Here is a 21,867-nt window from a genome sequence, read left to right on the forward strand (position 1 = left end):
AAAGTCACATGTTCAAACACATGTGAGCCAGGCCCAGTGCCAGCCTCACCAACAACATGCCCTGCCTGCCCCCCTCGATAAGGGCTTCCGGTATCGACATCGGGACCGTGGCGCGTGGGGTAGCCCAACTCGATAACCATAATAAACGAAACAAAATCAGACGAAATCCCGAGTTGCTGTGCTGAGTCTCACCAACCCAACGCAACCCAACGCAGTGACAGAAGTTGTCCGTTGCCTTTCTTTGTGAGCGCTCAATTTCCCCGGAGCCCCCCCGCAACTCCGCGACAAGACGTTTCCAGCCTAAACCGCGGGAAAGCGAGGGCATCGATCGACCATCCACCACGAACGGTCCTTCAGTCGCAAAACATGTCGGCGGCACCTCTGCACTATCCAGCCCAACAAGACAGCGTCAATGGATCGAATGGCTCGGCTTCAGAACAGCCATCGCAGCCCCCACCACACAAGAGAGTCTATCAGGCTTGCATCCCATGTCGACGACGTAAAGTCAAGTGCGACCTAGGAAGTGTTGATAACCCAGGAGATCCACCATGTGTGCGATGCCGCAGAGAGAGCAAGGAGTGCTTCTTCTCTGCGACGAGGCGTAAGAGAAAGAATGAGGACGGGGATGGGGGTGAAGATAGTTTGGATGGTTACGAGTACAACGATGATTATATTACTCGTAATGGCCGGAAGATGGCTCAAGCCTCCCCACCTCCACCTCATCCTGCCTCCGTTCGTCAGAGTTCCATGGGAGCGCCTCCTTCTCGGTCTGCTCCATGGTCAGATAATTCTCCTGTCATGCAAGGTCCTCCTCTGACCCCCGGAGGCTCCATCGGACGATCGCAGCCTTTGCGCCGACCAACCAAGGCGCAAAGGGAGCAAGCGCAGAGGGACGAACGAAATGCAGAGGAGGCGGATACACATGTGGAAAATCTAGAGGCACAGAATGTTATGCGCCGAGAGGTCTACGGCCCTCATGATGCGTTGGATCTTCTGTACAAAGCTGCCACCGATAGGTATGTCCTTTGCGATCCCTCCGAAGTGTTACATACTAATCTCTCTCGTAGCCCAGGACATAGTAGGACCAAAAGCAGTAGTCAAATGTCTCCTGTACTTGGTAACGATGACTCCAGAAATCTTCCGCAATCATCACCTTTGCAACATGCCAACCGTCCTTTCCAATCGAACTACATGCCTCCCCCAGAAACAAGCCGAGATGCTGCTATTGACCCAGCGCTAGCAGCAGAAGGCCCGCACAAGCAGGATCCTTCTCAAGAACAAGGCTATAAGGACGCAATTAAATCCTGGTCTAGATTCAGATTCGTTCGTGCTGGCTGGTTCACTCCTGCTGAAGCTATCGATTACATTGCTTAGTATATTACATACGCCTGATCTCAATTATTTTACTAATATAGATCTAGCTACTATGAATACCTCTCTCCCTTAACACCTATTTCACCTCCTACGTTCAAGGATCCCGCAACCCATCATACACTCCTTACGGAAGAGCCAATCCTCACAGTCACGCTTTTGACCATAGCCACACGATATAAACAAATATCAGGGGCGGGTGGACATTGTCGGTCTCACGCAATTCATGAGCAGCTCTGGACCTACCTCCGAGGAATGATTGAAAGATGTCTTTGGGGCCAGGAAGCTTTTGGTGGTGGTTTCTGTGGATCCGGAGCGGACTTGAGTGAAGCTCAAACTTCCAGCACGGCCCCTTGGCGAGGCCTGAGGAAGGGCAGTCTAAGAACTCTGGGTACTATTGAAAGTCTTATGATTTTGACTGAATGGCACCCTCGTGCATTGCACTTCCCCCCTGCTGAAGCTACGGATGAGCTTATGCTTCCCTCGTATGATGTAGCGGACACCTACAGTACAGACGATGAGAATGGTCATCGTCAACCCGGAGGTGTAGGCGGAAAACGGATTGAAAGTTGGCTGGAACCTGCATGGAGAAGCGATCGCATGTGCTGGATGCTCCTAAGCACTGGAATGGGTCTTTCCTACGAGCTCGGTGTATTCGACAACATCGATGAACTCCTGGCTGCTGGCGGAGAAATGATGAGACCAGAGTATGATGATGAAGCTTATCGATTGAGAGCTGCTAGAATTAAGCGACTCCTTTTGATCTATGTCACTCAATTAGCTGGTCGCCTTGGTTGGACGAACATGGTTCCAGAGAACTTGCGTGTTAACGACCCGGCTTTTGCACCGCGTAAGAGGAGAGCATCAGTCGAAGGCAAGACTCCCGAGACTGCCACGACCATGTCAAATACATTTAACTATATTCCAAACCTCGAGCTCGACGACCAAATCATCCACTGTTGGGCTGGAATTAGCAATGCCATGCGTCTTGGTAACGAAAGGCTTTTCAAATCTCGACAGTACACGACCAAGATCATCCAGGACGGAAGCTATCTCGGACTCCTCAAAGATTTCAAGCCTATGCTTGATGCTTGGAGAAAGGAGTTTGAACGTTTTCAACTACCTCAATACATTGGACACATACTTCGGATCGAGTATGAGTATGTCAGAATTTATGTTAACTCACTATCTCTTCAAGCCGTCGTTGAAAGATGTACCAGCAATGCGGTTCCCAATTCAAACGGCTCTGGATATCCTCATAGCGGTGCAGCGTCGGCAAATGTTCCATTATCTCCCGAGACCCAGAATTACTACGGCAAACTGCCATTGGCGAAACTTGGTGGTTTTGGCACAGCTGACCAAGGCTATGTCCGAGAAGTTGTGGAAGGAAGTCGAAAGTTACTCGAAACTGTCGTTGAAGGACTCTTGCCAGGCGATTATCTCAAGCATGCTCCAGTCAGAACATACTTCCGCATTATCAGTGGCGCCATGTTCTTATTGAAGACTTTCGCGCTAGGAGCGTCCAAAAACGATGTAGAGATTAGTATCGGATTAATGGATCGCGCAGTCGATGCTCTTAGGAATTGCGTAGTCGACGACGTCCATCTCGGAATCCGTTTTGCAGACCTCCTCGAGACCTTAACGTCGCGCCTGCGCAGTCGGTTTATCAGCGCTCCCCCACAAGGCCCGCCTGCCCGCAGCCCGGTCATGCACCAGGAGCCCGACGCGAAGAGGATGAAGATCAACCACAACGAGCAGATCCGCGAATGGAATGCCGGCACGCCGAATGTTGCAAACATGCCTAATAGTAATGGGCAGGGTGAGTTCAATCTGTCTTCCTTGGTGTACAACAACGAAACAATATTAATTAACAATAATGTACGAGCAGATCTCCACGTCTCAGCCACGCCATTCGATCTCAATCAGGGTGCCTTCTTTGGTAATACTGCAGGCACAGCTTATAGCCAGTCTCAGCAGTACGACGGCATCACGGATGTCTTTGGTGGCAGTAATCACTGGAGTAGTAATAACGAGATGTGGTACCTGCCGCCGGGCCCGCAGTTCTATCGTGCTGTTAATGATCAGGCCATCACGCAGACAGCGGATGGCGTTAATGTCGGTGGTATGGACCTGCTGGATTTCATGACGATGGATAATTATGCCCCGCTGGATGGCACGGCGCACAACAGTGCTGGGTTTTGAGACATTTTATGATTCAGATGACCGGAGTTTCTAGGTTGGCTATTTTCTGCGAGGTGGTACTGTACGTACAGTACCAGGACACATTCTTACTCGAGGTTTATTGTTAGCGATGGGTAGGCGATTTGGAGTTGTCGGGTGTCCGGCGTTTCGGTTCCTACACAGGAATATGAGCACGAGCGGTCACACCACGGCCATGGCACAGGTCGCTTCGAATAGCATCAGTTGCTGGTGGGGATCGGTATCGGTATCGGTATTGGTAAATGATGAACAGGACAGGACAGGACAGGACAGGACAGGCACTCTCGTATTGAGGCAGGTTGGGAAAATCCTGCCTCGCCTCCACGGCCATACAGACATACTCGACTATACGATTGATATTTATTAACAGCTACTATGAATATGCTTCAACTGCATTATAGAATACCTTGACCGATTGCACCTTCTACAGTGGCCCATCCATGATGACATCCATGATGTAGCAGTGGTTTAAGCAGAATGAGATTGATTGCCTTCAGTAAAAAGGGGGTATGAATGATGAGCATGAGATATACAGATCCCGCAAACGCTAGATCCATGTGCAAGCAAGCAACCGCCACTCTAGCAAAACGCCCTAGCTCGACGCAGATCCTGGGTATTAGTACATATGAGATACAAATACAAATAAAATAAAATAAGAGGCATATTTTTAATCCCCTTCCAACACCTTGCAAGCCTATCCATCCCCCCAACTCCGACCTCCTGAGTACAAGTAAACCTTTCATGTGACCCATCACCATTTCATCATCAACTTAAAAGATGCTGTTCTTCCGTAAGATGGTTTCCATAGCCTTGGTATCAAAGACCGTGTCATCAGGAATCTGATCCACGACATACGTCAGGTTCGCAAAGAGGTCCCCTTGATTCTTGTATGCGAGGATAGCGGGGGTCCCGGCAGCGTCGAACTCGATGTCTTGGTACGGGACACGGACGAAATGGACTGAGGGGTGTCGGGAGACGAGTGGCGTGAGGGCTGCGGAGACGATTTCAGAGACGTCGCACTGTACAAGGAAGTGAGGTTAGTTTCTGTGTAACATAATATAATGTGTAGTTGTTCGGGGGGGTTGGTGGGACATACTTCAGCATCGTAGACAAAGACAACAACAACGGTATCCCTTGTGACCTTCTCAATGGCATCTAGGTAGCCCAGAGCATCAACCTCATCGAAGCGTCCGTACCGTCGTACACTGGGCGACGTTCTCCGATTCCTGATATCGTTTCCCTCACGCTCCATTTCCCGCTTCCTCTGCTCTCTCCACCGCTCTAGGAACTCCTCATCCTCGCTATCACTGCCCTCTCCATCGTCATTTAGAAAGCTGATGGTAGATGCTCGCTTTTCGGCAGTTCGTGTCATGCTTCTGTTGGGTGACAGTCTGCTGCCCTTCCTGCCCCCATTGCGGCGAGCCTCTTCGTAGGACCGCGCATCGGCAATGACGCCCTTGACGCCCGTGGTACGGCCTGAGTCGAAGTCCCTATGGGGGAGATTTAGGGGGGCCGAGGAGGAGAAGGGGAGGCGCATTGTGTCGTTGATTCTCTTTTGGGTATACTCGTCCTGCTCTTCTATATCAGAAGTGTCTCTATCGTTGGCGTAATCGTTGGCGTCAGAAGGGTGGTAGGGAGACTTTTCCGAGGCAGAGGCCTTGTTGACGATGGTGTCGAATTCTTCTTGGGCGGCTGTCTTGGACATAATGACGGGAGGGAAGGAGGGGCGGCAGGGGAGCCACGAGGTCTTGTATTAATAGGTGTGGGAAGGTGCGTGGCAAGCAGGGAATAGCAGGATAGGCAGCTGCACGACTGGGTTGAGGGGTTGACCTGGGGCAGTGCCGTGTCTGAGGTCTTTCTGGAAGGTCGGGTCCCGCGGTGGTGGGCACTCGCAATGAAAAGGTAATAATGTGGAAGATGTGGCTAAATGCGTTCGTTTTCGGCGTGTCAGATTCCTTCTGCTCCTGTTGCGTGGGTGGGGTGGGAAGTGGGAAAGCCGAATGCGGGAATGTAGGAAGGAGGGGAGGTATAGAGGAATGTATGTATGTGCTGGCACCCCTTTGTTGCTGTTTGTTGTCTTGATTTTGCGTAAAAAAATTAAATAAAAATGCAGACTCGGACTCAGCAGTAGTACTCGTAAGTAGCGGAGGGAGGGGAGTGCGAGGAGGACGTCGTTGTGGTGTTTCAGATCCAATCTTACGGCATATCAGATTTCGTTTTCGTACTTTATTATGCCTTGACTAAGGACTAGGGCTGGCCCGGAATAGAAGCCCCTTGGAAGAAGTGTCGTTGTCCTAATTCCTTAGCTGGTGATCTTCTGTTCTTTCGGAGTTTCACTCGCGGATCGTCTCTTCTGTAACAGACCGGCTGGTGTTTGGACGTGAAGGATGCTCTGTTCGCGCACTTAGACTTTTTTTGTAAAATGTATGTTGACAGCTACAAGCCGAAGTCTTTCCACGTGAAAACAAAATAAAGAGTCACCCACTCAATGCGAAATCAAAATGGTGAGTAATGATGAATGCTTGAAGCAGATAGATAGATGCATAGGAATCCTCTTCCTGTTCAGCCCCTTACCCGGCCTCTCACAAGCTTCCCAAAGCAGCAGACAGACAACCTTCTTTTCCCTGTTGTCACCTGCACCTAATCTAGAAATATATTGCCTCTTTGTCTCCGATTCACGGCACTGGAAAGAATGGATGAAATGAAAAACCGAGTCACCATTTAATTATTTCAGTCCCAGATAGAAATGGATCGGCATAGCGGCGTCGTTTCATCTGCAATGCAACTTATCTCTCTTTTAGTTCCCGGAGTCCCCGTTCAGCCTAGTGCTAAATCCCAGCATATACCCCCTCCCCTATCCATCCACCGAATCACCGATGCTTCGAAATTGCTTCTAGAAGGAAAATCTATCATGCGTACTTCTATTGATCCTATCCCTATCCCTATCCCTATTACATTATTTCAAGGACATCTAGGCCTGCTAAACGGACATATGCCTACAAGGGGACGAGAGATCTGGTACAGTATACCCCCAATAATCCCGTCAGATAGGTACCGACCGATCGGTACAACGAATTGGCCAAATCTGGCCAAATCTGGCCTTGCCTTGTCTTGCTTGATATTATTCGAGGCGTAAGCGTAAGCGTAAGACCGTGACACGACAGATGATGGATATGGAAGTTCGAGTGAGGAGGTGTATCACGTATAGTAGATTGTTGGGCCGCTGCGGCTGGAGTAATAGAGTATGTGGCTTTGATGATATGATACAACCCTGTTCTGGGCCTCTGTAGATTTCCGAACTGCGTTTACGACAAGAACAACCGGGTAAATGCGTACCTATATGTAAGTCTTACAAGTACAAGTATACCAAAGTGGAACGTAAGCTGCCGTCATCATCTCCAACCTCGGCCTCTCAAGTCTTCTTCATATCCCAATCCACCTGGTCACATGAATCCTGTATTCCAGTCATTGTATAATGTATCTATTGAAGAGGAAACATTCAGACTATCGTACAAGCATTGTGGAACCGACGCCAGCATCAAATGGAAGGCGACGAAGCAGAAACAAAGCTTGAGTGAACAGTCTCTCCGCTGCTTCAATGCCCCCACCGACTTCATCTAGGTATCCCTAAACGACAACCCCCTAGAACCCCAAATGACATTTGTGTAGCTTCTTCGCATTTATCCACCAACACAAATATTTCGACAATAGGTCGATAACGCGATTCAGACCACCCCCACCGAGACAAGCCATCAAGCCATTGAGAGAGCTTTTGGAGACTAGTGTATAGAAAAAGGAAAAGATATTTGTTATGTTGCAAAGGAAAACGAACCAAGGGGTTATCTGAAGAACGGCTCAAGATGTCTCGGTAGGGAGGATATCATCGCAAACAACAACCCCGCGCTAGAGACACGGGAAAGAGCAATGCAATTGTCCCGCCCATACAAACAAGAAGTATTGGAAAGAAGAATTATGAAGCAAAGAATCAGATATCGCAACCCGCTGTCAGACCCCTCCCTCTCGTCCGGATCAGATCAACGGTCCGCTATCGAACGATTGCAACACGGGGCTTTGGAGTGGGTTTCGTAACGTCGTCCAGTCTACGCCGAGTCGCAGATATTAAGGGGGCGCATCAGGTTGTAGTAAGGTGATTAGGTTGGGTATCTGTGGATTTAGTCGGTTTGGTAGGTTTGCTGAGTTTAAGAGCTGCTCTGCACAGCTCGAGGAAAGAACGCCCTCCTCCGAGGCATCTGATGATGTACATGATTTTACATGGCCCAGACCTTGAGCTAAAAGGAGAATTGAGTCAGCAAGGGGAACGAATGTCTTCCAAATCCAAGAAATGGTGCTTACCAATGAATCCCAAGATCCAGTGCACAAACTCATGCCATCATTGCTGACCCCCAAACAGCTAACACGGTTGTCGTGGCCAACCAGCGATCCAACCTTCTCGCCCCTAGTGATATCCCAAACCTATTCCCGAAAGTCAGCGAACCGTACTCGGAGAGGATATACAGCAGGCAATGTCTTACCTTGCACTCGAAGTCATCATAACCGGCAAACAAGAGTCGGCCGGAGACGGAGGTAGCGACGGATGTGATGCCGCAAAGGATCGACTCGTTCTGCTAGATTGTTAGCCTTCGGGCACACTTAGCATCCTTCTTTTTACTCACTCCGTATTGGTTGAGCTCTCTATCGGCGCGAATGTCAAATAGGCGGCAGGTAGCGTCATCAGAACCAGTGACGAATGAATGGCCATCAGGGAAGAATTGGATGGCGTTGATATCTGACTCATGACCAGCGAAGGTCTGAACAGCTTTACCGGCTCGAATATCCCATAATTTCGCAAACGCATCGCAAGCTCCAGACACAAAGGTATTTTGGTTTGTGGGGTTGATGCTTATGCTCATAACATCACCTAGATGGTCCGCGAACTCTGTGACCTTCTGGCCAGACTCAATATCCCACTTCATACAAGTCATATCACCGGAGGAAGTCAGGATGGATCGGTCATTGATGAACCGACAGCACGAAAGGTATCCAGAGTGACCTGACAGTTCTCGGGCAACCTTTTGGGGTCCTTCGCGCTGTTGGTTGAGATTATAAATTGAACAAATATTGTCCAAACCACCGCATGCAACGTAGTTACCACTTGGAGCATAAGCACAAGTCATGACCCACGAGGATCGTAATGGAATGGCGTGGACTTTGTTTGTAGTGTATGCATCCCAGATAATCAATTTTCCGTCTTGCGATGCCGATACCAGATGCCTTCGGTCTGTGGACCAATGCATGGCGTAGATCTTGGCGAGATGGCCCTTCAAGGTCTTCTTTGTCCTCATCATCTGGTTCCTGGGTAGAGCTTCTTGTTGACTTTTCGCAATACTCGATACTGCACCATGATAATTAGCCTAAGTTTGTAAATGCACCGCATGCTGTGCTGTCGACATAACAATTGAACGCGCAAAGGTTATCGACTGGTCTGTCACTTACGCGTGCCGTCGGCCAAATCATCCTTCTTGCGCTTAATTCTATCCTTCAGGCTCTCTGCTTCGCGGCGCGCCTGCTGAATGCGCTGCTGCATGGCCTCCGGAGTGACATCGTTAGACATGGCGAAGGTGATCGAGTTGATGCCGGCGTCAATTGGGGTTTGATGTAAGGAAGAGGTTGAGAGGTCGTTGGAAATTAAGATGAGGCTAGAGGGGCGAGCGTCGACGGGGCACTATGGCCAAACGGAAAGGGGATGGATGACCGGGTTGTTCTTCGCTGCAGCGTTGAAGGACCAGCAGTCAACTCAAACCAACTTCACTCGGAGCTGCTTTGCAGAAAGACAGGCAAGCAAGTAGGCAGGCTTGTTGTCGATGAGCGAGTGGAAGAGCTCTCGTTCGGTGAGCGGCGGGTGTGGATGATGTTGAAGCTTCACCCCTTCAATAAATTGCAGAGTGGTTTGGTTTGGGGGAGGACAGACAGACGCAGCGTAGCGTACGGGACTGTAGCGCAGTACGGCGGGATCAAGGATTGGTCAAGATTGGGCGGGTCGGGGCTTGCTAAGCTCTACGGGAGTCAGGGTCAGGAGCAGGACAGGACAGCCTAGGTAGACAGGACAGTACAGGACAGGACAGGAGGACTGGTTCGGTCTGGCGTTCTACTCTTCAGGAGCGGAAGGTCCAAGTTTTGATTTGTGGAGTAGGAGGAGCGAGAGCAGGCAAGGTAGAGCAGAGAAAGGTTTAGCGTAGCATGTTAGACAGGAGGGGAGGGGAGGGAGATAGACAGGAGAAGGGAGCGAGGTCTGGGAGACTGGGATGGATGGAACTCCGTAGGTACAGTACAGTACCCAATAGCCGACTCGTTCGCTTAGAAATGGCAGTGGGAGTGGATTTATCATAGGCGGATGTGGCAGAGAAAGCGACCACTCAGCGACGAGGAAATGATCGATTTATGGATGCCTAGACTCGCCGCTTTATACCAAGAAAGGGTTGGACATTGGACATAGAGAGGCACGAGGTATAAGTACCTCCGTATACTGCGCAGGTGCTGATGACCGAAAGCTGAAATCAAGAATAAACAAGGTGAAACTGGTTGATTAATTGATTGATCAATGTACGAGCATGCTTGTACTGGGAGTAGCTGTATTGTAGCTGATATAGCTTACTAGCTGAGCTGGAGCTGGAGCTGGAGCTGTAACTCTTTTCAACTGCCAGCATAGCTACCAGCCCACCTTAGCCAGAGTACAGGAATACCTCCTGTATTTCATCCGTAGAGCCAAAGCAAGCTGCCCAGTGCTCACTGGCCTGATGCTGCACTGATCCCAAGGCGCGCAAAGATCTCAATACTCCGTACCTAAATTTACCTACGGGAAGAGTACTTCGTAAATATTGCGCACGTACAGTACAGGGCAATCTTGATAGATGCCGGTCAGGAGTTGTCCCCCCCATCCACCCACCGTCGTCAGAGCAAATGCAGCAGGAGGGGCGCCTGGAAATTGTTTATTTATTAATAACTGTCCTATCCCCTCCCCTCCCTCCACTACTGACAGCTCCCAGAAATGGGTCACACCACCAGATACATATGCAGATGCAGATGCAGAATTACAAAAAGAGTAGAATTCGGCGTTGGGGGAACACGCACGGATAATTCCCCTGCACGCATTTCGGTTCTCATGCAGAGGCAAGCTCGGAATGTTGGGGGTGGGATCATCTAAATTACCGAACTTGGATGCGAATTTGCTTGGGCAAAATGTATGAATATCGCTTTGCCAGTATGGGAGATCAACAGGTACACTTTCGTATTGTTTGGGAATCTGGAGATCTTGATTAGAAGGTTTCTACCGGATTTCCATTTCTTCCCTTCTTGTCCCTCTTTACTTCTTCGTACCCGTCAGACGGTATGTATAGGGATACGCCGTCGGTTTACTTGGATTTGATTTGATTTGAAATGGGATATAAAATACAGCCTCCGAGGTATTTATTTAATTTCAAATAGGAGATCTCTCCGGCATTGTTCCCACACCCACCCGGGCAGCCACATTCAACTCTCCGAAGACTGACAGCATTACTAGAACAGCAAAACAGACAGACAGACCCCAGGAATCCAACACAAGCACCAAGCAACCTTTGCGGAAATCACCAGGGCTAACTCGCTTTACTCGTGAGGGTGTACTCGTACGCGGCAACTACTGTAATACTCTATATAATAAATACAGTAAATACCTGCAAACAGTACATTACGAACCGTCCGCAATATTTATACGGCAGTAGCGTTGAGAAGGGATGAACACCCCCCATTATTGAACTGAATCGGGTCCACAGTGGGCCGAATCGCATTATCTGCAGCAACCGACGACGCCTCACACACACGGCATACCGAGCTCACATATACTCCGTACCTAAGCGCGGACATTATAATTCGAGTACTTCGTACCTTGTTTTTCCAAGCCAAGCCCTAAAGGCTTCTCGGTAGTCCTACCGATATCTTTGTACCAGTATCCTTTTGGCAAGATCTAGCGCGAATCATCCATCCCTCACAACTCAGCACTTTCACCAGTCCAGTCCCTTCAACTTCTCCTTTCCGTTTCAAGCCTCACTCACTATCATTACTACGGCACGCACGAGATCGGGAGATTTAGTTCTTTCGATAGTGCCCGCTAAAAATTCGATAACCTCAGCAATCTAGATTGCAAAGCTTATTTATCTCATGAATCGTTAAATGATGGATTTCAAAGCTTTGCCCAAAATCGAGGTGAGACTGTATTCCATGTCCACTTTTGTCGTCAGCGATCAAATAGATGTAATCTCTCGTTGTTGTTTTTTTGTTTGGCAAGTATTATACCGGAGCTACATTCACTGGTATTCCAGTTAGAGATGTTGTCGAGGATAATTTCGGTGTCCTTCTCACTTGTTTTTGATTATTATATTCTCATACCTGGCAGTAGTTTTCGCGAACGCTGGGATATGCGCTGGTAGTGGTAGAATACACAATAGAAACAAGGCTAAATTTTATGATATCAGCTACATGCTCATCTCAGCGGAAGCATCAGTCGCGAGTGCCTGCACGATGTCTGGGTTGAGAAGAAGAAGCGAGGAGAGACAGACTTGAGAGATCCATTAGAGGAAATGCCCGTGGGAAAATTCGATTATAACTTAGAGACGTAAGTCCCGTCAATTATCGCATCCTTTCAGCTCTTCCCACCTCAAACCCCCCTTTCTTCCCCAAATCTCACCCCTCCCAGCTTCTTCCCCCTCTTCTCCAAGTACATCTACGCCCTCTGCAATGACCTCTCATCCCTCATCTACACCACAAACGCAGTCCTCAAAGACTTCGAGGCCGACGGCGTCGTCTACCTCGAACTCCGCACCACCCCGCGCGCAATCCCCTCCGCAAACATATCAAAAGACATCTACGTCCACACAATACTAACCTGCATCTCTGCCTTCAACACCACCTCCCACAGCATGAAAGCAAACCTCATCCTCTCCATCGACCGCCGCAACGACGCCGACACCGCAATGCAAGTCGTAGACCTGGCCCTCGCACACAGCACAGTAGGAGTCGATCTCTGCGGCGACCCCGCCGTCGGCGACATATCCATATTCGCGCCCGCCTTTGCGAGAGCACGCGAGAGCGGCTTGAAAATAACGCTGCATTTCGCCGAAGCCCCGCAATCGTCCACACCGGCCGAGCTCTGGACGCTGCTTGGTTTCAAACCGGATAGGATAGGACACGTGATTAACGTTCCGGGTGATGTGAAGGCGGAGATTATAAAGAGGGGGTTAGGGCTGGAGTTGTGTTTGAGCTGTAATGTGCATGCGAAGATGATTACGGGCTCGTATGGGGATCATCATTTTGGGTGGTGGAGGGGGACGGGGTGTCCGATTATTCTGAGTGTATGTATCATGGGTGGTTTTCTATTTACCTCATGCTTTGGAGTTGGGGATTGAGGATTGGGCTAATTCATATATCGGTAGACGGATGATGTCGGTGTTTTTGGCAGCAGTCTCAGTAACGAGTATGCACTCATCGCTGAGCATTTCGGGTTAGATAGGGAGGAGATATGCACGCTCGCCAGAGGTGCAATTGACACTATTTTTGGAAGTGAGGAGGATAAACAGAGGTTAAGAGAGATGATATGGAAGTAGGAGCTCACAAATAGACGACGTAGTCTCAACCTCACACATTCTTTTCATTGGTACAGTCAAGGCTCAAGTGGGCTTTTCTATTGTTTACTATTTCAATTTCTTGATTTCCCAGTCTCGACACAGGAGGCAAAAATGTGTATTCACGCCCCTAAACACCGATGCTTTCGCAATCTCTTATTAACCACTACATCATTTTCCGCAAAGAGACCGTCAACTATAAACCCTTGGGTTTGCCGGACACACAAAGTGGCATTTGTTCTTATCGCCTTTTAATGTCCCACGCCACATGGCACATTATAAATTAGTGCCGCTTTTTCTGTTCACGGCAAGGCTTGCTCTTTTCTCAAAACGGTCGTAAACACTGTTGGAATTAGACTTCCATCCCACCTCCCTCTATTCATCCACACCTTCAACATTCCCAAACCCACCCTCTTCGGGCCAGCGCCAGAACGCGTAAGGTACTTCGTTACATTATTGGGATGACCGAGCCGCCACTCGAGGGGAGCAAGAATTAGACAGTGTCGTAATATACGGTCAGCAGTGTCGATGGTGTGAGAAGAGCGCTAGTCCAGATGTTGGTATTGTTCCATGTTGGCTGGGATATGGTGAAAGTGGTGTTGCTGCTCGAGACCATGGTTGGCTGAAGGGTTGGGGTTGACGTTTGAACAGCTGTCTGCGTAGAAGATGGAGCCGTCGAGGTAGATGAAGATGCGAATATCGTCGATGTGGTTTTTATTTCTGCTGTTGTGGAGCCCGTGGAATATGCCGATGAAGAAGCAACAACGCTGGTAGATGATGCTGTGGTTTCTCGTGCTTCAGTCGATGTAGCTAATTACAGTCAGCACAATCTTGAGATTTGGGAACAATATTCCACTAGAGTTGATAGAATATAATAAACACGACTTACTTGTAGCATCCACTGTCTCTGTTTCCTCGACAGAAGTGGTCGTTTGGAGCGACGGGGAGATAAACTGCTCAGTTGCAGTCGACTCCGTAGATGCACCTGCAGTGGCGCTGACGGTAACAGTCGTGGAACCTTTGCGGTTTAAAATCCCAAAGATTATATACAGCAAAGGGCCGAGAACGGTAGCAGCCGTCCCTGTCGCGGCAATAAGCTCGGATGATGCCTTCGCAGCAGCATTCGCTTTTTTGATCCAATCCTTGAGTCCGTCTGCATAAGATTTCGAAGCTTCAACTCCGCCCTTTTCAAGAAGTTTAGCAGCTGACTTTCGGCCCAAGGCTCCGGCGAGAGAAGCTCCCAAGATGCATGCTTGAGCCCTTTCGTCTACCGTCATTATAGCCGTGTTCGAAGCTCCATGGAGTGCATTCGCAGCTCGGTTACCTATGTCCACAAGCTCCCATGCCTTCATATCAAGACCTATGGCCTTGAGAATTTTCTCGGATGCTGCAATGCCCGCCAGTTCATTGATATCGGCAGGCAAGGCGTTGCGGATCCCGGAAAATGTCATCGGAGCTGAAGCTAGACCTGCTACCAGGCCTCTCGTAAGACTGATGGCGTCAGGGATTCCTTTTGAAATTCGCATCGCTTCGCTAAGTGGCGGTACGGTAGCTTGAATGCCAGCGGAGAATACAAAGTCGTTCGCCATCTTCACGGTCAGCCTGTCTTCTTGGTGATCGAATCTAGTAGTGTTTTTATCGAGCTCGTGCTATCTACCATGATGATAGTTGGTCCAGAGGGTGGCGGGTTTGTTGGAGGGTTATCAGGGCTTATGTCTGGACCCGTAGTTCCACTTTCGTCTGTAGGCCGGGGAGTCTCTCCTTGACCCTCTATTGTACCTGGAAGATCAGAGACCTGATCACCAGGCTCATCGCCGACATCGTCTCGGCGAGACAGAGAAGGACCGGTAAATTGTCCCACTGTTGCTGAGGCATTCAAGTGAAAGTCACCACCCGTAAGCTGCAACCCATTACTAACACTAGCACTATGGGTGCTGACGTCCGTTGTAAGCGGGATTGCTTGCGATGCCGTTCGCTTGATGGTGATTTTGAGGGCAGCGACTGGATGTATACCAAGACTGCTTTGCACAGCCAGTAAACTAACAAGCCCTTTGAGAAACATTTTGACGAGCTGGTGTAAAGATTTGAACCGGTGTGTTGAGGTTTTAGTGCAAGTTGATTTCTTGAAAAGTTGGTTGTTTGCGGTATGTCGAAGGCAGTCTTCAGGAAATATTCATGTAAATGGGAAGGAGGAAAGTGAGAACCGTGGGGAGGGCTGCTTCGTATAGACCTTATTATGATATTGCCTGAGAAACTTTGGTTACTATTCTGATCTGGACTAGGTAGCTTGAACTTTTGTTTCGACTTAAAGGGAAACTTGCAGCTAACTTGAGGCCGCGGACAAAGGTAACCAAGTACCTAACTTGGAGCCTAGCAAGTTAGCATGTACACAAGTGCATTTACTAACTTAGATCTTCATTATAGAGTAAAATTGTGACTCACGATAGAAACGTGATTCGAGGAGGACCTTTATTCCGCATCACTACTAGCGAACAATATATGAAAAGCGTGAGAAGAGCTGGTAATCTTGTGCTAGAAACTTGAAAACGAACTTTTAAAGAAGAGACTACGCATAGTAAGTAGCTTAAGGCAATATTGAGAAAGAAAAAATGATCCATGCTTTCTATGTTTTAGGCTTCACGGTTTTAAGGTAGAAATTAGTTTTTTGAGCTGCTAACTTAGACTTTAAACATCGCAAAATTTCAAGTAGGAAGAAGCAGCGATCAGAAAACCGCTGTACCTACTTTTTTCTTAATTTCGTGACTTGCTCGCGTCATTCTTTGGTCGAAGCTTCCCAAACCACCCTTTCGAAACGCAGTCTGGCTCTTTCTGCACAAAAAGCTATATTATGTCATAGTTGGAAGGAAGCTTTTGTTGCATTTCGCAAATTGATTACCAAAGCACTTGGTAGCAGCTTTTATCTTAGCTTTACCTTAGCTAGGAACTGGGAAGATAGAAGTCTCCTAGCGTGTAAAAAATGGATTTTGTGATTCGCATGATGTGGAACTTCTAGTTGTCTTGAAACTTGCGTGCGGAACCCAGCTCGATAGCGCACATGGCCCTATGACCGGCATGTGCAGATCTGCAGCAGGTCCAGGTCTAGTATTTTGATGTGAGCTGTACGTATGATGCTAGGTGCGCCTGCGCTTGCGAGGCATAAGGAGAACGAGCCATGCAGAAGCACATGGATGCAAGATTATGTGAACTGAAAGTCATGAGAAATGATGGCTATATCTAATATGCTAAGTTCCCAGTGAGCCAGTACTGAACTCATATTTCTATAAAGTTGCGCTTGTCATTATTCTCCCACGGTTGCCCTATCAGCTTCTAGTAAACCACGGCGGCACGAACAAAGCTTTGCTACATCACCCCAGGTCAAGAAAGAAAGCCATACAATGATCTTATTTACTTCAGCCGTGACCGAGTGAGAGATAAGTCATTGTAGATATTGGCGCTAATATTGGACCCTTACTTTTTGAGCCTCATTGTACCAGTACCAACAGCTAGCGCCATTTGTATTCGGACAGACTTTCTACTACTTTTGACTAAAGCTACCAAGATACAGCAATAAATAAACCAGTCATGTTTATAAAAATGCATGGAGTATAATAGTCAAGCCTGTCCTGGCATGATGGGATTTCAGAATTACCATCTCGAACGGAGATTCCTATCATGAAGCGATGTGCAGCAAAACACATCATTGCAACACAATGTGAACCAAATAGGAAAATCCCAAAATAGGGTCCCAGAACTTGAGCACTGCGATCTCGACTGAGCTGGATATTTCATAAGCCCACAATGCGCTTCTAAAAAACAATTATTCTCTTCTCCGTTACAACCCATAACTTGCTGAAATACTGCACAAAGTCAGCGAAGCACCGTGACGCATCTCAAACAGTTCGTGCACTACAGTCACGAAACACAGCCTGAAAGACATCCTCGTGAATTCCTCATTCACCAACATATGGAGACTTGCACTTAAAAAGAGCCGTCTGGCAGTAAATCAGCAGAACTACAAGAAGCCCAGTTTTCAACTTTCCAGACACTTTCCAGAACCAAAGATGTGGAACGGGATTCAGAACGCTCCTCGTGAGGGCCCACTGCCACCGCAATTTGCGTCCATTCAGCACATCCTTGACCCAGTTGTGGCCGAAATCATCTACAATAGAACGCGGTATTGGGTAACAGTCTTAGAGAGACCAAGTGAGAATGAGGAGTGTATGCACGGCCCTGAGGATGCCCAAGACAACGACGAGAAGCTATACAAGAATGACATTGAAGGAGAGGAGCAGGAGCAGGACGCCGAGGGCAACGACGACGACGAGATGGTCGACGTAGACAACGAAATCGAGACAGAGTCTGAGTCAGAGCCCAACAAGATAACTGCAGCAAACGGCTACATCATCGACCCCATTTTCGGTAACACGAGAAAGAGACTGTTGATGGATGACTTGCCTGACCGTTCGAGGAGGGTATGGAATACATGGTGCCAAATATCAAGAAGGCAGAGAGCTAAATGGAGACCACTTGGGTATATGGCGGGAGATCGTCACTTCGAATATGAGGAGTGGTTGCTACTTAAAGCGGAGAGGGAAGCTGTCAGAGCGCAGAGCTCGCTCACGTAGGAGCCCGGGGTGTGATGGCGGCAGTGAGGCATCAGCGACTTGCTAAGAAGGGCAGAAGGGAGGTGAAGCGGATAGCCGTGAGACAGGCAGCCGAAAAGGGAAGAGAGGCATGAGGTGAATAGAATTTGGCCACGGGCAGCGCAGACTCCAGGGTTTAGTAGGATTTGTGTGGGGCTTACTAAACAATGCCTGTCTAGCTTGGAAGATGAGTGCAGTCGAGGCAGGGAGCTATACCTCCGTATGAAAATAATCAGCATTCGTGATCGTGAAAAACAATTCGATTTTTTTTTTTTGTACAGTAAGATTGTGGACTAGGCTTGGTTCACCGTACCCCGTTCCCCCTTCCCAATCACCTTGGAGGGCAGGGTGGGATGGGTCTAGTAGCCGATGGAAAGTTTGAAACAGCGGTATGCTTTGGGTAGGTACCTACAGTAGGTAGGAGGTACAGTATCTTGTGTTTTTTCTATCTCTCTATCTCTCTATCTCTACTGTACCTTCTTCACCGTATCTCTCGGCCTCCATCTTTGACTCTATCCCTATCTCTTCAACTATTGCTTATTGCTAATCTGCAGGAGGGTACGTGTGCGGGAGGTCGTGCGTGTGTGTCAGGGGCAGAAACAGTAGAAAAGGCAAGTATGCCGAGCAACTCACTAGACTTGAGGCTCGCGAAATAAGAAATTTGGGCTAGAAGAGATAGAACGATGGAGTTGATGTGGGCCTGGGCCTTGTTGAGAAGGCCATGATACCGTGCCATGCAGATACGTACCTCCGGATGCATGCATTGCAGTAAGTAGATGTTCTTATGCACAGTAAGCTGCACCTGCAGAGGGGGGTAGGGGAGTTTTCGAGAAGACTAGACAAAGACCAGCTCGAGAAGTTCAACATCGCCTACCCCTCCCTCCCCCCTGTGACATTACGAAGTAATTCTTCCGGAATCCATAAATAAATTAAAATAAATACCCATCACATGGACAGAGCACGTACCACCGACATTGTGGGGTTTTGGGCCTTTGGCTACTACCTTTGTGCCTTTGTCCGGCCAGCCGGCGTTCCCTGGATCTACACGCCCCTCTTAAATATTTTGCGCCGATGTCATATCAGACTGCCTCGCTCGCTGTTGTACCAAGGCAAAACTGAGCTCCGCCCCTTTCCCACCTCAAGCATCCTATCCCATCCCATTCCTACCTACCTACATATCCCATCCCCATCCCCATTCTACCTACATACATATCCCATCCCATCCCGACGCATCGCAACCCATAACCTCCTTCCTCTCCCTCCTACCCTCCCTTTCTTGCCACCCTAAAAACATTCCCATCCACATTGCCAACCCAGTCTCAAAATCCATCCCCATTCAATTGCAACGCGTGCACATACAGAGTAGAGCTGGTACGCAAGTCCCAGAGCCTTTACATGATTTCAATAAGCCGGCAAACCCCTTCCTACCTTGACACCCTACTGTACCATGGATTCCATGCCAATAAAAGGTATTCCTCTGAGAGGTCTTAGCCAACACGAGGCTTTCAACGACGTTTTCACCGAAGCTTTCAAGCTGATTGGCCTGGAAAATGGAAAGCATGTTGAGCACGACAATGATCCTGCAACCGTACACCATGAGGAGCACGTCAATGCTCCTGCAACCATACACCATGAGGAGCACTTGCCCAACGGTATCTCAGAGACCGAGGCTGCTCTGCAGGAAGAGCAGTTTATTGGCACCATCGACCAAGGCACAACTTCTTCACGATTCATAATCTTTGATGCCTATGGAACACCCGTTGCTAGTCACCAAATTGAGTTTGAGAATATCTATCCCGACTCTGGGTAAGTTCGCTTTGCTGTTTGCCCTATTATTCACTGCTAAATGATGTAGGTGGCATGAACACGATCCTGCCGAATTACTCTCCTCTGTGGAACAATGCATCGAGCATGCGACTAGGCAGTTCATAGACAAAGGTTACAACAAGGTGCAGATCAAGGCCATCGGTATCACAACGCAGCGAGAAACGACAGTCTGCTGGGATATAAATACGGGCGAGCCACTTTACAACGCAGTTGTCTGGCCAGATACTCGCACTAATGCGATTGTTCGAGAGCTCAAGCAGAAGCCTGGTGCTGACGAGTTACAAGATATTTGTGGGCTGCCACTGTCAACCTATCCATCTAGCGTTAAGTTCTACTGGCTCTACAGGAATGTTGAAGCTATTAAGAACGCCTACGATGAGAGCAGAATTGCCTTTGGGACGATTGATACCTGGTTGATTTACAAGCTGAACGGTGGAAAAGCAGCCAATGTGCACGTTACAGACACTACGAACGCTTCTCGTACTATGTTTATGAATCTCCACACCTGTCAGTACGACGACAAGCTGTTAAGCTTCTTCGGAATCGACAAGAACAAATTGAAGCTTCCAAAAATCGTTCCTTCCTCACATATAGACGCTTTTGGAGCTCTTGCGTACGGTCTTTTGAAAGGCCACAAGATTACAGGTTGTCTCGGGGATCAGTCAGCAGCTTTGGTTGGTCAATGCGGATTTAAGCCAGGACATGCCAAAAACACATACGGAACCGGATGTTTCATGTTGTACAATGTTGGACATAAACCCGTCATCTCCCAATACGGCCTTCTGGCAACCGTTGCATACGATTTTGGGGCTAATGGGAAACCAACCTATGCTCTGGAAGGTAGTGTCGCAGTTGCTGGATCTGGTGTTAAGTTCTTGATGAACAACATGGGTTTCATCAAGCATTCGAGTAAAATTACTGAATTGGCGGAGACCGTCCCGGACAATGGTGGTGTAGTTTTTGTCACTGCGTTTAGCGGCTTGTTTGCTCCTTATTGGATTGATGATGCCAAGGGAACACTATGTAAGTTTGCCTCTACATTCTACACCCTTTTGTAACCGTATCTAACCGCTCTACAGTTGGAATTACTGCCCATACACAGCGTGGCCATATCGCCCGCGCCACTCTTGAAGCCACCTGTTATCAAACCAAAGCCATCTTGGACGCCATGGAGAAGGATTCGGGACACAAGCTAGAAGGTCTCGCAGTAGATGGAGGAATGTCCAACTCTGATCTATGCATGCAAACGCAAGCAGATATCATTGGCATCCCTGTCAACAGGCCAGTCATGCGAGAAAGCACAGCCCTCGGAGCAGCCATCGCGGCAGGGTTCGCTGTGGGTATCTGGCAAGAATTTGATGAACTGATGGAAATGAACAAGGAAGATAGGACCATCTTCGAGTCAAAGATTGATAAGAAGAAGAGTGAGCGTATGTTTAAGAAATGGACACAGGCTGTGGAAATGTGCAAGGGGTGGGTGCTTGATTCCGATGAGTAGGATATACCCATGTGTGCGTAACATCTGAGCGAGGTGTTTTTGGGAATAGCGATGATTGATGGTTGTGATTTATGTTTATATGTAACCTATAGTAGAATTTAATGCAGCTTTTTTGACAATGTTTGGATTCAGGTACTGTCGACTTTTCAATAACTGGGGCTTTGCATTTACGAGGTAGAGTTCTACCCTTGATCCCTGTTTGGGTTCAAGACGAAGTATCTTACGTGTAGCTTCTCTAGTCAGATGACTACTAAGGACACATACACATGCATCCTACTCAGATTCAGTTTTAAATTGCTTTCCTTCTTTTCTGTTTGAGGATCCCGTCCCTGGCCAAGAGGGGGATGAAACTAAGAGGATTGCCGTGGCACCGAAATCCGACGAGTTTGACATATTAAAGGATATGCCGTACTGTACGAGTACAACTCAGCCCCAAAATCCCCGCAAACGTGGGGGAGGATGTGGGATGAGTTGGATTCGGTACCTGTACGAAGTATGCTCAAGGCTAGTATGGGGGTCTGGTCTGGTCAGGAGGTCCAGCCCTATAGCTACTGTACCTACGTAGCATTAACATAGACAAGATTTGAACCCCCGCGCCTCTTCCCCCGCGTTCGTCTTTCGTACACTGGTTCCTGCCATGGATGACTGGCCCGTT

At 48.5% G+C, this 21,867-nt stretch overlaps 5 protein-coding genes across 5 annotated transcripts; 3 read left to right on the forward strand and 2 right to left on the reverse strand.

Annotated features, from left to right (window-relative positions):
• Positions 1–366: 366 nt before the first annotated feature.
• ARO80_0 (Transcriptional activator) lies at positions 367–3,573 on the forward strand (the record flags this gene model as incomplete). Its single annotated transcript, XM_031148843.1, has 3 exons — positions 367–1,016; positions 1,068–1,373; positions 1,422–3,573. The coding sequence occupies 3 exons, from the start codon at positions 367–369 to the stop codon at positions 3,571–3,573; spliced, it is 3,108 nt and encodes a 1,035-aa protein (XP_031006413.1).
• A 788-nt stretch (positions 3,574–4,361) lies between these two features.
• Positions 4,362–5,296, reverse strand: PDCL (Phosducin-like protein; the record flags this gene model as incomplete). The annotated part of the gene is made up of 2 exons (XM_031148844.1): positions 4,362–4,610; positions 4,688–5,296. 2 exons carry the CDS (start codon positions 5,294–5,296, stop codon positions 4,362–4,364), a joined length of 858 nt encoding a protein of 285 aa, XP_031006434.1.
• Positions 5,297–7,859: 2,563 nt separating this feature from the next.
• On the reverse strand, positions 7,860–9,202 carry GB-1 (Guanine nucleotide-binding protein subunit beta; the record flags this gene model as incomplete). The annotated part of the gene is made up of 5 exons (XM_031148845.1): positions 7,860–7,880; positions 7,945–8,064; positions 8,124–8,213; positions 8,265–8,983; positions 9,085–9,202. The coding sequence occupies 5 exons, from the start codon at positions 9,200–9,202 to the stop codon at positions 7,860–7,862; spliced, it is 1,068 nt and encodes a 355-aa protein (XP_031006411.1).
• Positions 9,203–11,796: 2,594 nt separating this feature from the next.
• Positions 11,797–13,226, forward strand: adal (Adenosine deaminase-like protein; the record flags this gene model as incomplete). Its single annotated transcript, XM_031148846.1, has 4 exons — positions 11,797–11,829; positions 12,099–12,238; positions 12,320–12,974; positions 13,056–13,226. 4 exons carry the CDS (start codon positions 11,797–11,799, stop codon positions 13,224–13,226), a joined length of 999 nt encoding a protein of 332 aa, XP_031006395.1.
• A 6,108-nt stretch (positions 13,227–19,334) lies between these two features.
• Positions 19,335–21,212, forward strand: glpK1 (Glycerol kinase; the record flags this gene model as incomplete). The annotated part of the gene is made up of 3 exons (XM_031148847.1): positions 19,335–19,693; positions 19,743–20,737; positions 20,794–21,212. 3 exons carry the CDS (start codon positions 19,335–19,337, stop codon positions 21,210–21,212), a joined length of 1,773 nt encoding a protein of 590 aa, XP_031006394.1.
• Between the last annotated feature and the right edge of the window lie 655 nt (positions 21,213–21,867).

The sequence above is a fragment of the Lachnellula hyalina genome (assembly GCF_007821495.1).
Source record: "Lachnellula hyalina strain CBS 185.66 chromosome Unknown contig00045, whole genome shotgun sequence".
In the NCBI taxonomy this organism is placed as follows: domain Eukaryota; kingdom Fungi; phylum Ascomycota; class Leotiomycetes; order Helotiales; family Lachnaceae; genus Lachnellula; species Lachnellula hyalina.